This window comes from Ruditapes philippinarum, unplaced genomic scaffold, assembly GCF_026571515.1.
Source record: "Ruditapes philippinarum isolate M1 unplaced genomic scaffold, ASM2657151v2 ctg5979_1_1_1_1, whole genome shotgun sequence".
NCBI lineage: Eukaryota > Metazoa > Mollusca > Bivalvia > Venerida > Veneridae > Ruditapes > Ruditapes philippinarum.
In genome coordinates, this window is record NW_026865104.1 from 15456 (window position 1) to 34265 (window position 18810).

Genomic DNA, 18810 nt, shown 5'->3' on the forward strand with positions numbered 1-18810 from the left:
ATGCTAGAATAATGTCAATGTAATTGATGAAACTTATGTTACATCCTGCTTTTAAAATGTCTTACGTGATTATGTTTCTTTATTTATATAAGCTTATGTGATATAAATATAATTTGAACCTCTTTTCAATTGTAAATATTAGGTATTTTTAAGATAATGCAATTTGAACGTTTTGCATTATTATTATGGGTGGGTGGGGTAATAATCTTGTGTGTCATAAGTGAATAGATAATAAAAAAAGAGGCCAAACCTGTTATTATTCAGTGCAAATTCTATTTTTATGAACACCAAATACATGATGGCTAAAAAACTACCAATCTATAACAGAGAAAGACAAGACAGTCGCCACATATTAAACATATTTCAATATTATATTACGATTTTTATCCCTGGACAGGTACTCGTAATTTACCTGCCATAAGTCAAGTTTCCGAAGGGATATTTTTTTAGGGTTTTACTACAAGGTCCATGCATATATATTGATTGCAAAATACTAAAGAAAGCTTCTGTTGCAATTTGTTTGATGTGAAGCTGCATATACTCATAACTTTAGTGGCCTAATAAGATAAAAACTATTGAGAGATCAATACTGTTATTAAAAGAATAATTGATTTAACTGTGAACATTATCATATTTTCTTTTATTAATAGACATTGTCACACAGTTCGGATATTCATTTTGTAATCAAATAATCTGATAACTAAAATCAGACAGATTAGGATCATGTAACGATCAATGCATGTTTCTACTTCTTTAGGTATAGTGTTTAAAACACTGGAAAAATGAGCTGCAGACATCGTTGCAGGACTCAAAGCGGTTACCTATTTGTTTAAGATTAAAGTGAACTGCCGACAGTGTTACCGGATTCGAAGCGGCGACCTCTCATTTATTTTGTAATATATGGGTTGCGTCACTTAACACATGGAGCTAAATCAGAGCTGTATGAGGAATGAAGTTCATGTATAGTTTCAATAGTTCTGTCCCAAAGATAAGAAAGAACCGCAACTGTTTACATGGTTTATCGATAGATGTGCGGCCATGAAGGAGCTTAATTCCACGCACGCAGATACGTCGATGGACTCTAGTATAGTAACCAGCAACTTCTGATAACAATTTTGTGCCAATGAACAGGAATCTAGCAATCTATACCTGGGAATCAGCAATAGTGCTGTACTTCGAAGTACGTGTTTAACGGGCTATTTTGAAACTTCTATCGTTTCCACTGATCCCCACCTTGTTTTTAATCTATAGCCCATTGAAATAAGACCACGGAAGATTGATGCGTTTTTGTTAAGCATTTATGTCAATTTTTCGCTTAACTGACATTAATGACTATGTGTTAATATCACCGGTCTAATAGATATATTAATGACAACGAAAAAAATAAAATCAAAGAAATTAGATTTTATATAGAAAGGACTGACAAACTATTATTGTAGCATCAACTTATTATCATATACATGTGTAACAATATCACATATAAAATCACAGAGCTATATTATAATGTAGAGGAAGCAATGACGTCATTCATTAAACAAAATATCAAAATAATATAATAATAAAATCTTTATTTATAGAAGGTAACATACAAAGTTTAAATAGTAAAGAGTATTCTTGCTTTCTGTACGGCCTTCTAATTTAATAATAAAAAAGAATAAAATGTAGATCAATACAAAATCTAAAATACAATTTGTGTACAAACATAAAAGTAATATATTCTTGAATGTAAAGGTTAGACATTTTCATTCATTCATCTGTCTGACACTAATATTTTAATCATGGTTATCATAGATGATTTCAAAATAATTAAGATAATAAGCAATAGGTTATTTGTTCCAAACTTTGATACTGAAATAAGAAAAAGAAACATTTAAATAATAATTATAAAGTATACTTTTCAGAACAAGATCCTAATGAACGATTGAGCGTAAATAATGTAATTTATTGACAAGGATTTAAAATCGTGCTAGATCACATGTTTGCGAGATTTTCCGAGACAGAGATTTTACCGAGACTTATATAATTTTGTATACATGTTATATAAATATTCTTATGATAATAAAAAAGAAGTTTCCAAAAGGTATTAAAACGTAATACAGATTAGGAAGATGTAAATTATTCTTTGTATTGGATTAAATGTTTACAGATTCTGTTATGTAAAACAAGATGGCGGAAATTAATCAACTCCAAGTGAAATTCAAACAAAGGATTGTGGGTCAAAATTTGAAAATTTCCTATTTTTAGAGCTTCTTAACCTTCTGTTATAAAAGTCTCTGTTAAAACATATATTACATGTAAATAAGAATAACACAATGACATAATTAACAAAATCAAGTAAAAGGTTAAAAAAAGGGTTACAAATACAAATTGTGAGCAAGCAATTATGTTCACATAAATATTCAATGAAGAAACAAGTAGAACTATCGTGTTGATTCCCTGTTAGAATTTAAGTAGTTTTGCTTAATATATATAAATAAAATCATATAATCACATAATGAACAATTAAACTTCTATATATACTTTAACTGAATTTGCCTTAAAATTTTTGGACAGCTTATTTAATCTTAAATGGTTTAATTTTGCCAGACTCAAGGCAAGCCAAACTGTCCGGATGTATAAGCTTGCTTGGATCTAGGCGAGCCAGAATGCCGGATGAACATGCTTGCTTGGCTTTAAGCAAGTCAGAATGCGAGGATGTTCAGCATTGCCAGGCTCTAGGCATGTCAGACTGTCTCGAAGTACAAGCTTGCTTGGTTCTAGGCAAGTTAGACTGCCTGGATGTACAAGCTTGCTTGGCTCTATGCAAATCTGGAAACAAATCTGATCCCTCGGAATCATTAATCACAACAAAATTACAAGAGAACTGCAGACTCGGTTTGATTGAAGCTGTACATGAGGGATAATGAATATGTGCAACATCCCTCCCGCCCCCTAGCACTGGTTTGAGCGGTACTCAATTCGCAACAATTAATAGTGCTGGCATCAATGATCCCGAAAGACCAGAAAAATATAACAACACTGAAGTGAAGTACGGGGCAACTTTTTACAGCTGCCACACAGCACTTGACACCTGCTGTTGTGAAGCAAGTCAGATTGGCCGGATGCACAAGCTTGTCTGGCTCTAGGCATTTCAGACTGGCCGGATGTACAAGCTTGTCAGGCCCTTGGCAAGTCAGTCTATCCGGATGTACGAGCTTGCTTGGCTCTAAGCAAGTCAGAGTGCTCGAATGTACAAGATTGCCTGACTCAAGACATGTCAGACTGCCCGGATGTACCAGCTTGCTTGGCTCTATGCAAGTCAGACTGCACGGATGTACAAGCTTTCATGGCTCTAGGCAAGTCAGAATGTCCGGATGCACTAGCTTGCTTGGCTCAAATCAAGTAAGTCTGTTCGGATGTACAAACTTGCTTGGCTCTAGGCAAGTCAGACTGCCGGAATGTACAAGCTTGCCTGGTACTATGCATGTAAGACTGCCCGGTTGTACAAGCTTTCATGGCTTAAGGCATGTCCGAATGTCCAGATGAACAAGCTTGCCAGGCTCTAGGCAAGTCAGAATGCCCGGATGTACAAGTTTGTCAGGCGTTATGCAAGTCACATTGCCCGGATGTACAAGCTTGCCAGGCTCTAGGCAAGTCAGACTGCCCGGATATACAAGCTTGCTTGACTCTAAGGAGTCCGACAATGTCAAAATGAACAAGCTTGCTAGGCCCTAGGCAAGGCAGACATTATTTGGATGTATAGACTCTTGACAATTCAGACTGTCCGGATGAACAATGTTGCCCGAGTCTAGGCAAGTCAGAATGCCCTATGTACAAGATTATCTGGCTCTAGACAAGTCAAATGCCCAGCTGTACAAGCGTGCCAGTCTCTAGGCAGGTCACTTCTCGATTTAGCAGTTAAACATTAAATAATATTTTGAAATAAATAAAAAAAACATAATTTCTTAGTCTATTAAATTTCAAAAATGATTTTTTCTTCATAAGAACCTTTTATGCATCTATATATAAAATATGTATGCTAAAAAGACTTTAAAAAACTAATAAATAAGTATTATTACTAACGTTAACTGGTCTACAAGTATACATATTTTATAATAATTTCAAATATTGATAAAAACAGTAGCAATGTATCATTTAGAAAATAATATGAAATATTTCAAGATAAAAAAATGTTGATAAGATATCTAAATGGTTTGATATGAACATTTATATGATATGTATAATATTTAATCTAAATCAATTCATCAACTGCTACACTGTATTTATAGCTATGTAATATTGGATCGTGTGTCTCACATTTACCAACAACACTCATATATAAATATATAATTTTTCATGGTTTGTTGTCATGTATGATACCAATTATCTATTTACTAACCTTTCTTTATAAACCAATTCACTTAAAGTAATGCATAATACAACAACAAATAGTACAAAACATACAAAAGTGGCTGTTTATTTGAATGGAGCAGTTCGTTATCACATGCAAGTTTGACTTAATTGTATTAAAATTAGGAATCTGTTAAAGGAACAGAAATAACTTTGATATTGTCTTAAAAAAATAACTTCGGGCAAAAACATTTCAAACGTTTTTTTTCTGAATTTCTTAAGGGCCAGGAACCCGAAAACAAACTAATAAATTATGGTGATTTTTCATGGTTTGTTGTCATGTATGATACCAATTATCTATTGTATCACACACCTTCGATTATGAACCAATTTACTTAATGAAATACATGGTGAAGCAAAAAATAATAGTATAAAACATACAAAAGTGGGCTGTTTATTTGAATGGAGCAGCTCGTTATCACATGCAAGTTTCACTAAATTGTATCAAAATTGATGAATCTGTTTAAGGAACAAAAATGACTTTGCTTTATTCTTTAAAAAATAACTTTGAGCAAAAAAACATTACAAACGGTTTATTCTAAATTTCCCAAGAACCAGAAACCTGAAAATAAACTTGTAGATTATGAATCCCTTTAGGATTCACAATGTTCTCATCCTGATTCACTACATATGTATCCACTATAATTGAAATCGAACAAAGCAATTTAATATTAAATTTTCCTTGTTGCTGGAATTCTTTCTGACTTATGAAGGTAGAATTTTTAGGAATAGTTATAACTCAATATATGGCGTACAAAGTAAATTTAGTAAGAACAATACCGGTTACCCGCAGCACTTGTTCCAAAAACTAACACGTCTTAATATATACAAATATTAAAAAGAATCACTACATACTAATACAATATTGAACGTATAACTCTTAACTCTAAGGGTTTTACAAGTATGATAGTTTATGAGTCTTCGGTCTTTATCCACATGAAAATTTAAGCACAGGTACATTCATATCTTACCAACAAGTTCTATAGAAGTTTCATACGGATGAATAAACAGGTGAACGAACAACAATATAATCATTCTGACATATACACAGGTAATTATTGAATACAAATGTTTCGTGTCTTATTTAAAGAACATGAAAGATACTTATTGTTACAGTAACAAAATATCACTAGAATTAAACAAACGCACACACTTTAGCAAAATTAACAAAGGATAATATAAGCTTGGTTCGTAATCATCTATCTGAAATAAACATTTGTCAATATTTTTTTTTTGATATAACACATATTTAACCTTTACAAGTGTGAAGCAAAGATGCAAAAAATGTATAAAAATTCAATTAAAAAATGTTGAATAATTTCAGTAGCAAAATATATGCCCGAAAAAACTAGTCCTTAAAACAGTTTTTTTCCAAAAGACATGTTCTATATATATATACCTTAAAATGAATTAAGCAAACCCAGGAAATTTAAAACTGTTTTTGATTGAAATCACTGTCTTCACGACTGATCACGACTTAATTGAGCTAAGAAATATTGATTTGATAAGTAGCGATATCAATATTAAGTAATCAAAAACCAGTAAACTTATGAGTTGAGTTGTATGTTAACCAAATAATTGAAGCTTAAGCAAATGTGGTCGTTTTTTTGTACAACAATTGTAAGAGTTTATGAAGAGTTTACAAAATAATTACTGGTAGATATGTTTGGTAAATGACATTTTGTAGCCGAATTTTTAGTAGCGTGTGTAGCTGCCACGTGCCCGGATGATAGTCTCAGTCCTTCCTCTCATAATACCAGTAAGGCGTCTAATGCGATTTTGAAGTAAATGTTGCCATTCTTTGTGCAGAGCTTGTTCCAGCTGTTTCAGGTTGACTATAGGTGGTTCATACCATTGCCCAAAAACATTTAAGATTTCAGCTGTAGTCATGTCAAAATTGAAGCAACATGCCGGGTGTGCTTAACTTATTTCCAGGTGTATACATAACAGAATACATAGCCCTTTTCATCTATTACATAATTTCATCTTATATCTTTATGTACAGTGAGACTATTTGTTTAACGATATCTTTCATTAATTTTCTTTTATTAAAATAACAGAATTACAAATATTACAAACAATCCTTCTATAAAGTTCAACGTTCAAGGCGAATCTCTCAAGTAGGTTCTTTAGATTTATCGGCTTTGTTTTAGTTCTGTATATGTGTGATATTTCTCTGCTTCCTGATTCAGGCTCTCATACTGTGATTCGCTGAAAATAGACATATGAATGGACATATAATAATGAACAATTAAAAACATAAAGAAAAAGTTACAAACAATAAGTACTGAAAATGTAGATCTAATAACACTTAAACTCATGATTATGTCGAACATTCAGTTTAAAGTCTTTGGTCAACAATCTGTGCTCTAAAGACAATTCCCCGAAAGAAGATATCTAAGCATTAAGTTTATGAAGATCATTGCATTAAAAGATCAATAATATCAAACTTGATGTTAATGGATATTTTATGTTAAAGCTATCTGAGAAATAACTAAATATTTGTGTAAATATCTATGATTTCCATACCTGTTTGGTTGTTCTCCGGAGCTGACTGAAACAGAATTTTGAAAAAGAAACGACTGTTAGTTAATATTGTGACGAAAAACATTTTAATGTTTTAATAGCAATTATACTATGTATACATCATAAACAAATACATGTCAGACTTTATATAAGAAAATATCAAAATACTTTAGTTAAAAATGTTATGATCGAATATATGTGTTTTACAATGCTACACGATCTATATTAAACATATTCAGTTGTAATATTATTATACCAAACCGAATGATTATAGATTAAATATATGTTAAATAAATAATGACATGAAATAAATAATTGAAATTAAACATACCTTCAAGAGAATCATAAGTTCGCCTGATTTCAGTATCTGTTCTGTTTTGAAGTTGCTCGTAGGTGTCCCTAGTAGAAATGATTTTCAAAATACAAGTAAAATTTCAATGTCAAATTTATCAATGTAAGCGTTGTCGTCAAAGAACGAATGAGATTGATGGATGATAAGCAGCAACAAGGCCTCTCCATAGTTTGCTCATTTTTATTTTGAACTGATTTTTCATAAAATTATGACATATAATAAAATCGTGATTTTCGATTTTTTGATATATAAAATCATGTTATGTATCTTAATTTTGATAGTATGATGGCAAAGTTGTTGGAAAGAAACGAAATACGCATGTAATTTTATAACAAGACATACAATGAAAACATTCGTAACTTACAGAGCAGTTGGTGGTTCATTTAATTCTGTTTCATGAGAAACTGTCGGCTGTGTTTTCGAGCCTGTGTTATCAGATAGCATAATAAAGCATTTGAAATACTAGGCTGTTACTGCGTATTAAGTTAAATAAACTGATGAACGTTCAAAATAAATACGCATGCAAAAAAGATCGTTCATAACATACATAAGAGAACAAACTTTATAAGATCTGTTTGATAAAAGTAGAATTGTAATCATTTAAAATGGTAAAAAGTTCATAGAATAACATAACATCTTGTTTTCAATTATTTGTTTTACATAATAACAAATTTCAGCTGTTTGTGGTATATGGTTCTACATAATTTTTGCAAAAGTAATCATTATAAAGTAAATCAATTGGTAAAGATACATAATTTATAGAAATCACCACATATTTTCTTCTGTCAACTGCCAAATGTAATTGTTTCATTACTGACTTATTTCAAAGAAAAACAACAAACAACCAAACGGAAGGAAACTTGTCCGTAAATAAAACCGCACTTCTCTTAAAAGATCTAAATTAATGCAGTGTTCAAAAACGGTTTTATGTGTTATCGATAACAATAAATCTATTTAAAAATGTGCTTATAAATCATATCTAATAGCAATTGTTCTATAAATGACAAACAATCGATGTTATTACAATACCTGTTTTAATTCTTTTTCTAGTAAGAATAAACACGGTACAAATCGCACCAATAAGAATTCCAACAGCTAATACAGCAATAACGGATCCAATAACAGCTCCTAAACCTACACCTGTTTCGTTTGTGGCTGTAATCACAAAAAAGATCAATGCCCTATATAATCTTCAACTTAGCAACATTCGTATTAAATTGACCCATTGCATGCCATTATTTACTTAATATAGATATATAGATATCCCTGATATAGACCTGTTTTGACGGCTTTTTCTCCCCCCCTCCCCCTTTTTTGAGGCCTCAAACAGTGAACAAATGCCCTATTTAGGCCGCAAATACTGTTTTTCGTTTGAGAAATATTGTTTAAAAAAGTGATCACTTTTGCAGCGCCGCCCCCATCCAAATGTTACATCAGGGGGTTACCAGAAGGGGAATGTTCCCCCTTCTTTTGGGGTATTTGAAGGGGGCGGTAGTCCCCTTCATCGCCAAGAAAATTGTGGACATATGACATACTTAAAATAGCCTCGGGTCGATCTTAGGGTAACTAGTAACCTACACTGAAAAGCCTTTTACTCCATCTCAATTCACTGAGAAGTTGCAGCACTTTGAAATCAGTTTTGATGGAAAAAACAATGCAAAGTAGTGATTTTGGCAATTTTGAGACTTCCCCCGTTGCCATGGTAACATGAAATTTAAGATTGAGCATGCGAATACAGAGGCTATGGTCCAGTCAACAGTTTCATCAGTATAATAGCATTTTTCATAGCAGTTTGAACTTGTTACAGGAGGCTTTTCAATGAAAACGGCCATTTTTCGCAATATGCTCATGGGGTTTAAGGTTAAGGAAGTTTTTTTTCTGTTTCGCTAAACAAAAATCTTAGGGTGGTTATTACTCATAATTTGACATTTCATTTAGCACAAATTTGGACGAAAATATATTCAGACACCACGCCCCTCAGTTCCAATGCAGTTGGCAGTAATTCTAACCTATTTGAATACTTTGCAATGCGGAGGTAATGCAATAGGGGTATACTGCCTTAAGTTCACGTGGCAAGCAAGAGCTTTAAAAATGAAAGGTAAGCATTATAATGGTTGAAACTGCAGTTAAAACACAACACATGAACAATTCAACTTGTTGATATTTTGATATTTTTGTCTTCTTATTTCACACGTGATTTCTTCAAAATTTACACTTACAAAGTATCATATATATATAGTCAGTCTAATAAGGTAAAATTCGTGACAATTAAAAGTGAAAGCCAGGTTTTCACTTCATAATAAATATACGACAGTTGCCCCGAAATTTTACATAATATTTCGTATATATCATATGAAAAAATAAATATTCATAGCGATTTCATCAAATCTTTACATCATACCTAAAGTAATGCAATAAATTTCTACTTTATATAAACAATTTCATACCTTAAAGATATGGGTTTACAAAAAAATGATGCGTCGGAAGCATAAGTCAGAATGAAATTACATGAAATTGCAGACTTAGTTTAATTGAGTCTGTACATAAGGGATAATGAAAACTTACAACATCCCTCGTATCAAATTACGCAATAATGAGGTAGCACGAGACGTTATTTCGAACTTGATTTCAAGAAATTTGCACTCGACAAGCATGCTGTAATATCATCATTGGTGCTATAATTCATCCTATCATCGATCAATAGCTCAGGCATCACATCACCTGGTCTATTAACTTATAAAGAATACCTGTCAATATTCTATGCGCAGAACTTTAACTTACTCTTCATTTTTATCACAAACCCGTGCCGCTTTTGCGATTCCGTAAAAATGGTATTGCCCAGTCGTGCATATATTTTGACTTGACGTCATTTGAGTTATTCAAACATAGCGTCAAGACGCGCTAAATTGACAGACAGACAGACAACTTTATTACACTCAGGTATATCAAAGTATACAACATGAGGTTTAACAATATTTTGTAGCGATATTAGTGTCCGGTATAAAAAGCAGGTCTATAACATGAATAATACAATAATTATACAATAGGTATATATAAGTATTCATCCGATTGTGGGGGAACTCAGATGCTCCTCTGCACACATAAACCATTCTCACATGCATATAATTATATTGTTTACCATCACTGATTATAGAGAAAAAAATACTGCTCAAATATGACATGTTAGGAAAAAAACAACAGTAGAGAAAAACATTCGCCGCTGCATTCTAAGTAGTAAATCTAAAATAAAAGTAAGAGCTCTTGAAAATCGTCCATTCGCATAATAACGCCGTGTTCACAATGAATTTTCTAGTCGGTCATTGTGATTTTTACAAAAGTAGTTCTTCACTGCTTAGAGGAAGGTAAATAAAGTTTACCTTGAAATTTTAACATTATTATGCGTACAAATTTACACAACTTCATTAGAGTATGTTCATTTTTACATGATAGAATATATATTTAAAAAAGTAGGAAGTTTCAACTAAGTTGGGGATGTACAGATTTCTTTCAGAATTAAAAAATTGACAGCTTAATAAATAATGTTGCTCAGAACCTATTTCTCTAGAGTTGCAGATCTTGCAAATGTTATTTATTGTGTTATCACGAGACCATCGCGCTGTGTCTATTGGAAGGCGGTTATTACAAGTTCTAAATTTGAATAGTGTAATGTAATCTTTTTTTGAAGAATATTAAAATATCTCTCATATTCTAGCGCATGTTTAAATGAATTATAAATTCTCCCTTTATTTGAATTTTGTAGTAGACTTGCCAAATGTTACTTATATTGGTCTATTAGAGTTTGCTTGACAGTAATGTGCAAGTTTTTATTGATATTGAATTGTTGATTTAGCCAAATATCAGGTCTTCCAATTTGCGTCAATATTTCTTTTATTTTATTAGTCCATTTAAAATTAGTGTTTGTTTGGTTAAGCATGTAGTAATAGACTTTAGAGGATAGGAAGATAGTTTGTTTTCTTTATCAAGAAGCAAACGTATCCAGAAGGATATCATTTTTGTATAAACGTTTATATAAATTAGGTATCGGCCCAGTTCTCCATGTAGCATATACTTAGGTGTGCTTTTCCGTGCATAAGTTAAGCGTCTTAGGAAGGTGTTGTGTACTTTTTCTAACAGATCAAGATTTTCATAACCGAATATTTCAGATCCATATGTTAAGATAGGAACAATAGTATTATCAAATAATTTCATAGCAAGTTCCCGGGGTAAGTCGGCATTGTTTAATTTTGTAAATAAAAGATACATTGCTTTATTAGCTTGTTGGCTGATGCGTTGTCTGGCTTTAAGGAAAGATCCGGTCGCTGGAAAAGTTAAGCCTAGATAGTGATAACTGTCGGTATTTTTCAGATTTGTTCTCCTAAGGTAAAATTATAGTTATTACGATTTCTACATCCGAATATTATGACTTTTGTTTTATTCCCTGCGGTCTGGTTTAACTTTTGAGGCATGGAGGAGCACATGACCTGTTTTCGGTACATGGAGGAGCATGTGATCTGTAAACCGTACATGATTGGTTAATTGACCTTTTCGAAAACCAAGCTAAATACCGTTTGCCGGTACGTTACGGATTTACCTGTAGAGAATTAGTCCGAATTAACAAAAAACTATTACGTGATATTTCTAATTTTCTATAATTATTTTACCGTTTAAGGTGGAAAAACTTGAATGATGTGTTTAAGAATTATCAATGTTTCTTTAATATCTATCTCAAAATTTACAAACAATAAATTGTTTATACTGAAAATCTACAAAATTAAAATATTCGTAGTGGAATCTGACATAATAAATAGAGATATTTTCTGCGTAAACTCGTGTGTTTACTTTATTTATTTTTTGCTCGGAATTATTCATAAAATGGTAGGCCTATTTAAAATCATTTTCTTAAAAAGAAATAATTGTTTTATGTTCGACCTTCTCCGATCTTCAACGGTCACCAGTTTCCAAAGACCTTTTATATTGATCGTTTATTAAATTGTCAACTATGTTCCTGATACAAACGTTTATTTATCCCCCACCCCAAATAATGTTGAAAATAGTTAAATGAAATATCTTTATATCATTAAAATGTTCACCGCAGGAAACCATTTTACTTGTTATAATGTTAGCGTGATACTCTAGACCCTTTTACAATTAGATTTTTCTAAAGTAGCGAATGTTGCATTTCGCGCATGCGCATACTGCGTAGGGAATAAACGCAATAACGATGACTAAAATTTACCATATTTAAAGGCTTTAATAGACGTTATTTCAAATTATATCACCCGGAAAACAGTAATTTTGGGACTACTTAAAGCAATAAGTACTTCAAAGTTAATTGTATCTATAATAGATATACTCAACTATGTGAGAATAATATTTCAAGAAAAATACGCATGTACAAAACATATCTTTAGTCAACTTTTCAATCAAAAAATTAAATTGAAACAGTAGGGTGTTAAGGATTAACTTTTATTACCTCTGTGTTACATAACATTGCACAATTTGTATTGTGCACTTCCTTTGAATAAGTGGATTGGCAAAGCGGATTGACACGTGGTCGATTGTTTATTTCACGCTAGTTTACAATATCATTTAACCGAGACGTTTTATACCATGACATAGTTAATCACGCACAATTATGAAAATCGGCATTTAAGTAACTTTTACATATACCAGTCTCATCAATGTTTATTGATTTTGTGAAGTGACAAATAGTTTGACGAGTATTTACATGTGTTAAAAGAAATCGGATGATAATTTGTGTGTTATTTCACTACCTACTAACCATCTAAATTTCTCAATATTTTTAAAAATTATTTATATATATCTATGCGTCTTAAGAATTTTCTGTTTGGCATTAATCGGATAAAGGATAAAATCAGGTGAAACTTTAACTGCATTACCACGTGTTCTCCCTTTTTTCGGAATAACATTTAAGCTCAATTTCATATATTACTAAAATTTCTTTAGTTTTTGTATGAACTATTTCTATAACAATTATGAAGTCCACTTTATTTACTAAAATATATATTTCCCACATTTTTTTACAATAATGTAAATGGCAATTCGTAAAGGGGATATCTTAAACAACCATCTGTTTCATGCCTTTTTATAGGGCAAACCTGGCCACAACGCTATAAAGGCATCTTTTATGTTTGTGTTAAGAGCTTTTCCATATAATATTTTACTATTTACCTAAAACTAACTCTGAATTGTCTAAGAATCATTATTTTTCTATATGAGCGCTGCACTTTTTGTCCTACGCAGATTGCGTATGCACGAGAAAATATTACTTCCGATTTACTTAAATGCAAAGGAACAGCGTCGTAAAAAGGTTTATAGTCGTGTCAATGACACATTACAAGATTTCGATTGTTGAAATAAAAATTCATAACATTTTATAACGTTTATTTCATACAATTTTCCATGTGGTTAGATATTTCGAAAATTAATACAAATATTCTTCTCAAAAATACAAAGTCTGCTGTTTAAAATTGATAATTTGGCTTTTATACGAACTTAAAGGACAACCTTTGTATGTGTAAAAAACCTACATGGACAGATAGAACAATGTTTATCATTTTCTGTTTTTAACTGTTGTACTCATATTATCGCCTATTTCTTTATTATCGAATATATGTTCTATAGTTTGTAGGTTGAGCTACTTTTGTGAGCACTCGAGAATACATTTTTTTTCTTGTTTTTTTTTTCAATTTTGTAACTCTTTATAATTCGGATATGAACACAGTTGAAAATATATTTTAAGTAGCAGAAGCTTCATATATCATTTTACCCTATGACATAAGTGATCATTTTTACTACTTTATCCTTGCAAATAGTTAAGATAATTAAGCGTAGCGTGCTGAAAGAGCAAAGATGTGTATGGTGTCAATGTTTAAAAAAACAGATATTTTTTCAAATAACTAAAGTTTTCACTTTACTATTACAAGATCTAAAGGCATTAAAAATCAAACAAAGACATGTACATCAAATAGTGATATTGTTATTGTCCAATCTTTAACACAGGCGAGCAAACACGCACGTCCGCGTGCACTCATGCACACTTACGGACAGAGAGAGAGGCCTCGAATAAAACGTTATCTAAACCTATAGGTGCGCTATTGTTACTAGGTTAAGCGACTATTTCTAGGTCTCAAGAATACAAACGATTTGTGTTATTGCATTTTTAAAACTTATTTCCATTCAAATTTGAGCTCGGTAGCAAATATTTTTAAGTTACAAAAATTCATATGTCAGTTTACCCTTTGATAAAGGTGCCTATTTTAACATTTTTTTCCTTGTAATTTAGTTAATTGAGCGCGCTCTTAGAGCACAACTGTGTATGATGCAAAGAATTAAAATGAAAGGCATCAAAGCAACCTCGAGTGATTCGCGGAATATCATGGTCGTTTGAAGAAGTTTATTGATTGTACAATAAAAATTAACACGTTTTGTTAAAGAAAATCGTCCGATTTTTAACCTGCGCCGGTTTGCAAAATTTCGATTGTTAAAATAAAATTTATAGAAGAAACTTATGGATATTTTTCAGTCAATCTGCTGTTTTGTTACATATTTGATAGTAAATGCAAATATATTTCTCGAAAATACAAATACAGCCGTTTAATGTTTATGTTTTGGCTTTTATACGCACTCAATGAACAACCTTTGTACGCATACTAATTCACATGGACACATAGAGCAATGTTGGACATTTTTATCTGTTGTACTCATATAATCAACTGTGTCTCTACCATCTAGGTTAGCTGTAATTTAAAATAAAGAACATACAACAGAAGAAGAGGGTTGTCCAAATATTTTGTGACAATATATTTTAAAAGCTAAATAAAATACATGTAGTTGCAAATTTGATATTTAATGTGATATAAATACATATAATGGACACATTTTCACAAATTTACATAGAAAAATATCGACAAACAACATCAATATGCTATAAATACCATGGCAACTGTTTAAATCGCGGTGCACGTCAAACGTCAAAGACGGTGTTTAATCCATATTAAACGCCTTTCTTAAATACTCTCCATACCATTCAACGTATAAACTGTGCAGTTTTACTCATTAATCGTCACTTACGGACTGATACTATGTGGTTGTTAGTCTCTGTTGAATGTTTTGGAAGGCATACACTAATATCTTGCTATCAGCGAGCTTCCGGGCTCGCTACACCTGCTTTAGCTGCGGGAAATAGACGACGGAGATTGGTCTTCTTATTCGTCCTTGCCATTTGTTTGCTTTCTGTTGTACAGGGCTCTGGTTCCGTTCATTGGCGCCCGCGCCGAAGCTCGACGCCCTTTATGGAATTAAATCAGATTTTGTGAAAGGGCAATTGCAACTTCTTGGGCCTTTTCGTCTGCCATTATAGCCGATCATTCCGATTGGTATGAAGTAAAATGAAATGTCGCAATATGTACAATGAATAGCGAACTGGAGAATTTCGGATTGCAAACAAATTCAAATGAAATTATCTTATCCGTCAATCAATCACGCTCTTCAGATCTTTTATTAATCATGTGGGTTATAATGTACGTTACTGCTGTAACTATCAATCAAATAATGACCTTAACACTGTGAAAGACCGAAAATCTATTTATAGAAGTAGTTTTAGTTTAACGAAACGGTCATTCGTGTCGCGCTATGGTTATAAATAACGAACTGAAGAATTTTGCAGAAATTATTCAAACAATTAATTGTACCCTTTATAAATTTACAGAAACAATTTAAGAAGGCTATTTTTACAAATTATTATTTCATATATTTATCATTTTGACATGTTTTTTCCGTAGGTCTCTCCGGTTTTCTTTTTTACGGTCCTGATTGCACTTATGACATTTTTACCGTGAATATTTAAATAGATCTATAGAGAATAGTTCATAGCTATAAAAATCGCTTATATTTTGACGATGTTCGACAGTTAACAGGTCTGGCAGTAATATACTATAAAACCTATTTGCTGTTCAAGTCTCTTTAAGTAACTGTTCTATATTTTGTTTGAAGGCAATTGATTTTATGGTAGTTTGAGTGGAACGTTCATTTTCCGAATATTGTGACATTTTAACAACAAAAAATTTCGTCTGCAATTTTAACATTAGTTGTTACGGGTTTATTGATAGGAATGTAAACACACTGGTGGGTTAGACGAGGTTAATTCAATACAATAGTAAATTGACCTCCAAATAAATGGCTTTGTTCAATTTGACTACTATTTTGTATGTTCAAAAGAAAATACCACATGAACTTGAAATTCTATAAAATAACTATATATATTATTGTTAATATCCAATAATACCCATCTATGTAATATATAGATAAACTTATACCATGTAGGGGTATATTTTGGATATTTTAGACCTGAATATTTTGGATATTCTCGTTAATATTGATAGAATTTCATGTTCCTTTGGGAAAAAATGCAATATTCTAATGTCTAGCATGGCTACCAAAGTTCGTGATGAACAACGTCTTTTGTCTGCCCATTCATAAATGATATACAATTCGGGTAAAAACCAAGTAACCATCGAAAAGTTTATAAGAATATCTGGTCAACAGATGTCTACAAGTTCATCTTCACTTGCTGCATTTCTTGATTGGACGCCCTTTGATGCTTTGCATCATTGCGTTTATTTTATCATTTGCAATCAAATGCTCGGGATATGTTCTTTAACTGTTCTATCCGGTACATAAGTTGAATTTGTTTAACAGGTGTTATTCCGAAATACCCACGAAACACCTGACTACTGTTTGCTTCGCCGCAAAGTCTTCGAACGTCGCCATTTCAACTTTCTTAATTTCTATGAGATATTTTTTTCGTATCTCGGTCGTTTCTTAAATGATTTAATTGAAATTATCTACGATGATGCAGCATGACAGCAGAGGAAGTCAACGTGATATTGTGAAGACACTACAATATACGTGATTTATTTAAGCCTATTCATAATAAAATACAAACTATTTTACGTGCGCAGGGAACTCAAACCAATTTCGTTATTATTGATTTTTTTAAGTAACAAGAGTAGATATTTTGTAAATGATTTGTTGCAATAATAAACTTATACGTTATATGTACGGGCGTTAAAAATGAGCCGTTTGTAAGATTTGTCACGGACTTTTGGGACAACCCTCGTATATTAAAGGACATATTATACTTATGTATGTACTATCTTTTGGTGCTTTGCAATATAGTGATTATGTCACTTGACCATGTTTGTGGTTATTGTTCGTCATATATATTTGTTGAAAAAAATATAAAAGTTTCCATTTTACTTTTACAAAAATTATGTTAAGTATTAAATATAGACTTGTGCACGTCAACGCGTATGCTTGCACACGGACGGACAAGAAGAGAAAGGGAGAGGCTTAGAATATCTCCAGATTACAAACCCTTGTTTTGAACTTTCAATATTTGTAACTACATGTAATTTTCATTCAAATTTGAACACAGTAGCAAATACTATTAAGTAACAGTAGGTTCATATGTCAATTTATCCGTTGACAAAGGTGATATTTTTACGTTGGGTTTAAATAAAAATGTTCAAGGTCAAAGTCAAATCACACTCCTTACATTATTATATGCTGATAATGAATAACAAGAATCAAAATATTCCAAGTACAGGCTACAATATGCACATTATATACATATAATATATTTATCTGCTTAAAAGCCAAATTGTATTCACGCATATTTATGGCACATTATGCCTTATATTTTTTTCCTTCTTAAGAAAAGGTAAACATTAGTTATATAACACCCAGATTTATTGCACTCCATAACTGGAGGGTCTGAAATCTGATTCAATAATATATCATGTCTGTCATAATTAAAAGTTGGTACATATCGAAATATTTATCTTGATGATAAGCGTATATGTGCAGATACAGATACAAACCTAAACGCAACAACAAATAAATCAGAAAAAAATACTTACATTACTTTTCCATGAAACAAAGTATCCCAAGAGTGATATTTTACATTCCAAGTGTATGTTTGGAAATAAATATAATGCTAAAAATGAAGTATTGACTTACAAGTTGAATCTATTTTTCGTCTTAAAAGAGACAGTGTTTATGATATTTCAGGTATCTATCTAAATATTAATTGTAATATTTATCAACAGAATTAACGAAATGTTTAGAAACTTACAAGGCAGAAGTATTTTGACAGTGTCTGTAAGGTCAACAGGAAACTCGTCACACTCAACTTTACACGTTACATCTTTACCATTGTCTTCTTCACTGACATTCAAGTTTACTTCATACACAGAATTCCACGCACCATGGGGTAGACTTATGTTCTCTGAAGACCTTTCTGATCCGATGATACCTCTTGGAGCTTTAAACTGAACGTTGCAGACAGGATTCGAGCCATACACAGTGCAAGTAGCATACATTTGACTGTCTTTATCAACTTTGACTTCTAACGTCAGATCTGTGGGAGGAACTAAACAAAACAAGACACTAAACATAAATACCATGTACTGTTATTGAAACAATTTTCATTTAATACAATATAATTTTCATGCTACAGG

The 18810-nt window shown here is 31.8% G+C and overlaps 1 protein-coding gene across 1 annotated transcript; it reads right to left on the reverse strand.

Moving 5' to 3' along the window:
- Window positions 1-5948: 5948 nt before the first annotated feature.
- Window positions 5949-18765, reverse strand: LOC132727826 (uncharacterized). Its single transcript, XM_060713412.1, has 6 exons — window positions 18426-18765; window positions 8297-8422; window positions 7632-7692; window positions 7247-7314; window positions 6919-6943; window positions 5949-6600 (listed from the first exon to the last, which is right to left on the reverse strand). The coding sequence occupies exons 1-6, from the start codon at window positions 18754-18756 to the stop codon at window positions 6525-6527; spliced, it is 687 nt and encodes a 228-aa protein (XP_060569395.1). The 5' UTR covers window positions 18757-18765; the 3' UTR covers window positions 5949-6524.
- Between the last annotated feature and the right edge of the window lie 45 nt (window positions 18766-18810).

Excerpts from the sequence above, each read along its gene's own strand:
- LOC132727826 (XM_060713412.1), bottom strand. The coding sequence starts at position 18,756 with ATGGTATTTATGTTTAGTGTCTTGTTTTGTTTAGTTCCTCCCACAGAT. Across the intron at positions 7,315-7,631 it reads AATGAACCACCAACTGCTCT|GGACACCTACGAGCAACTTC; the intron begins GTAAGTTACGAA and ends CATTTCTACTAG. Across the intron at positions 6,944-7,246 it reads AACTTATGATTCTCTTGAAG|TCAGCTCCGGAGAACAACCA; the intron begins GTATGTTTAATT and ends ATTCTGTTTCAG.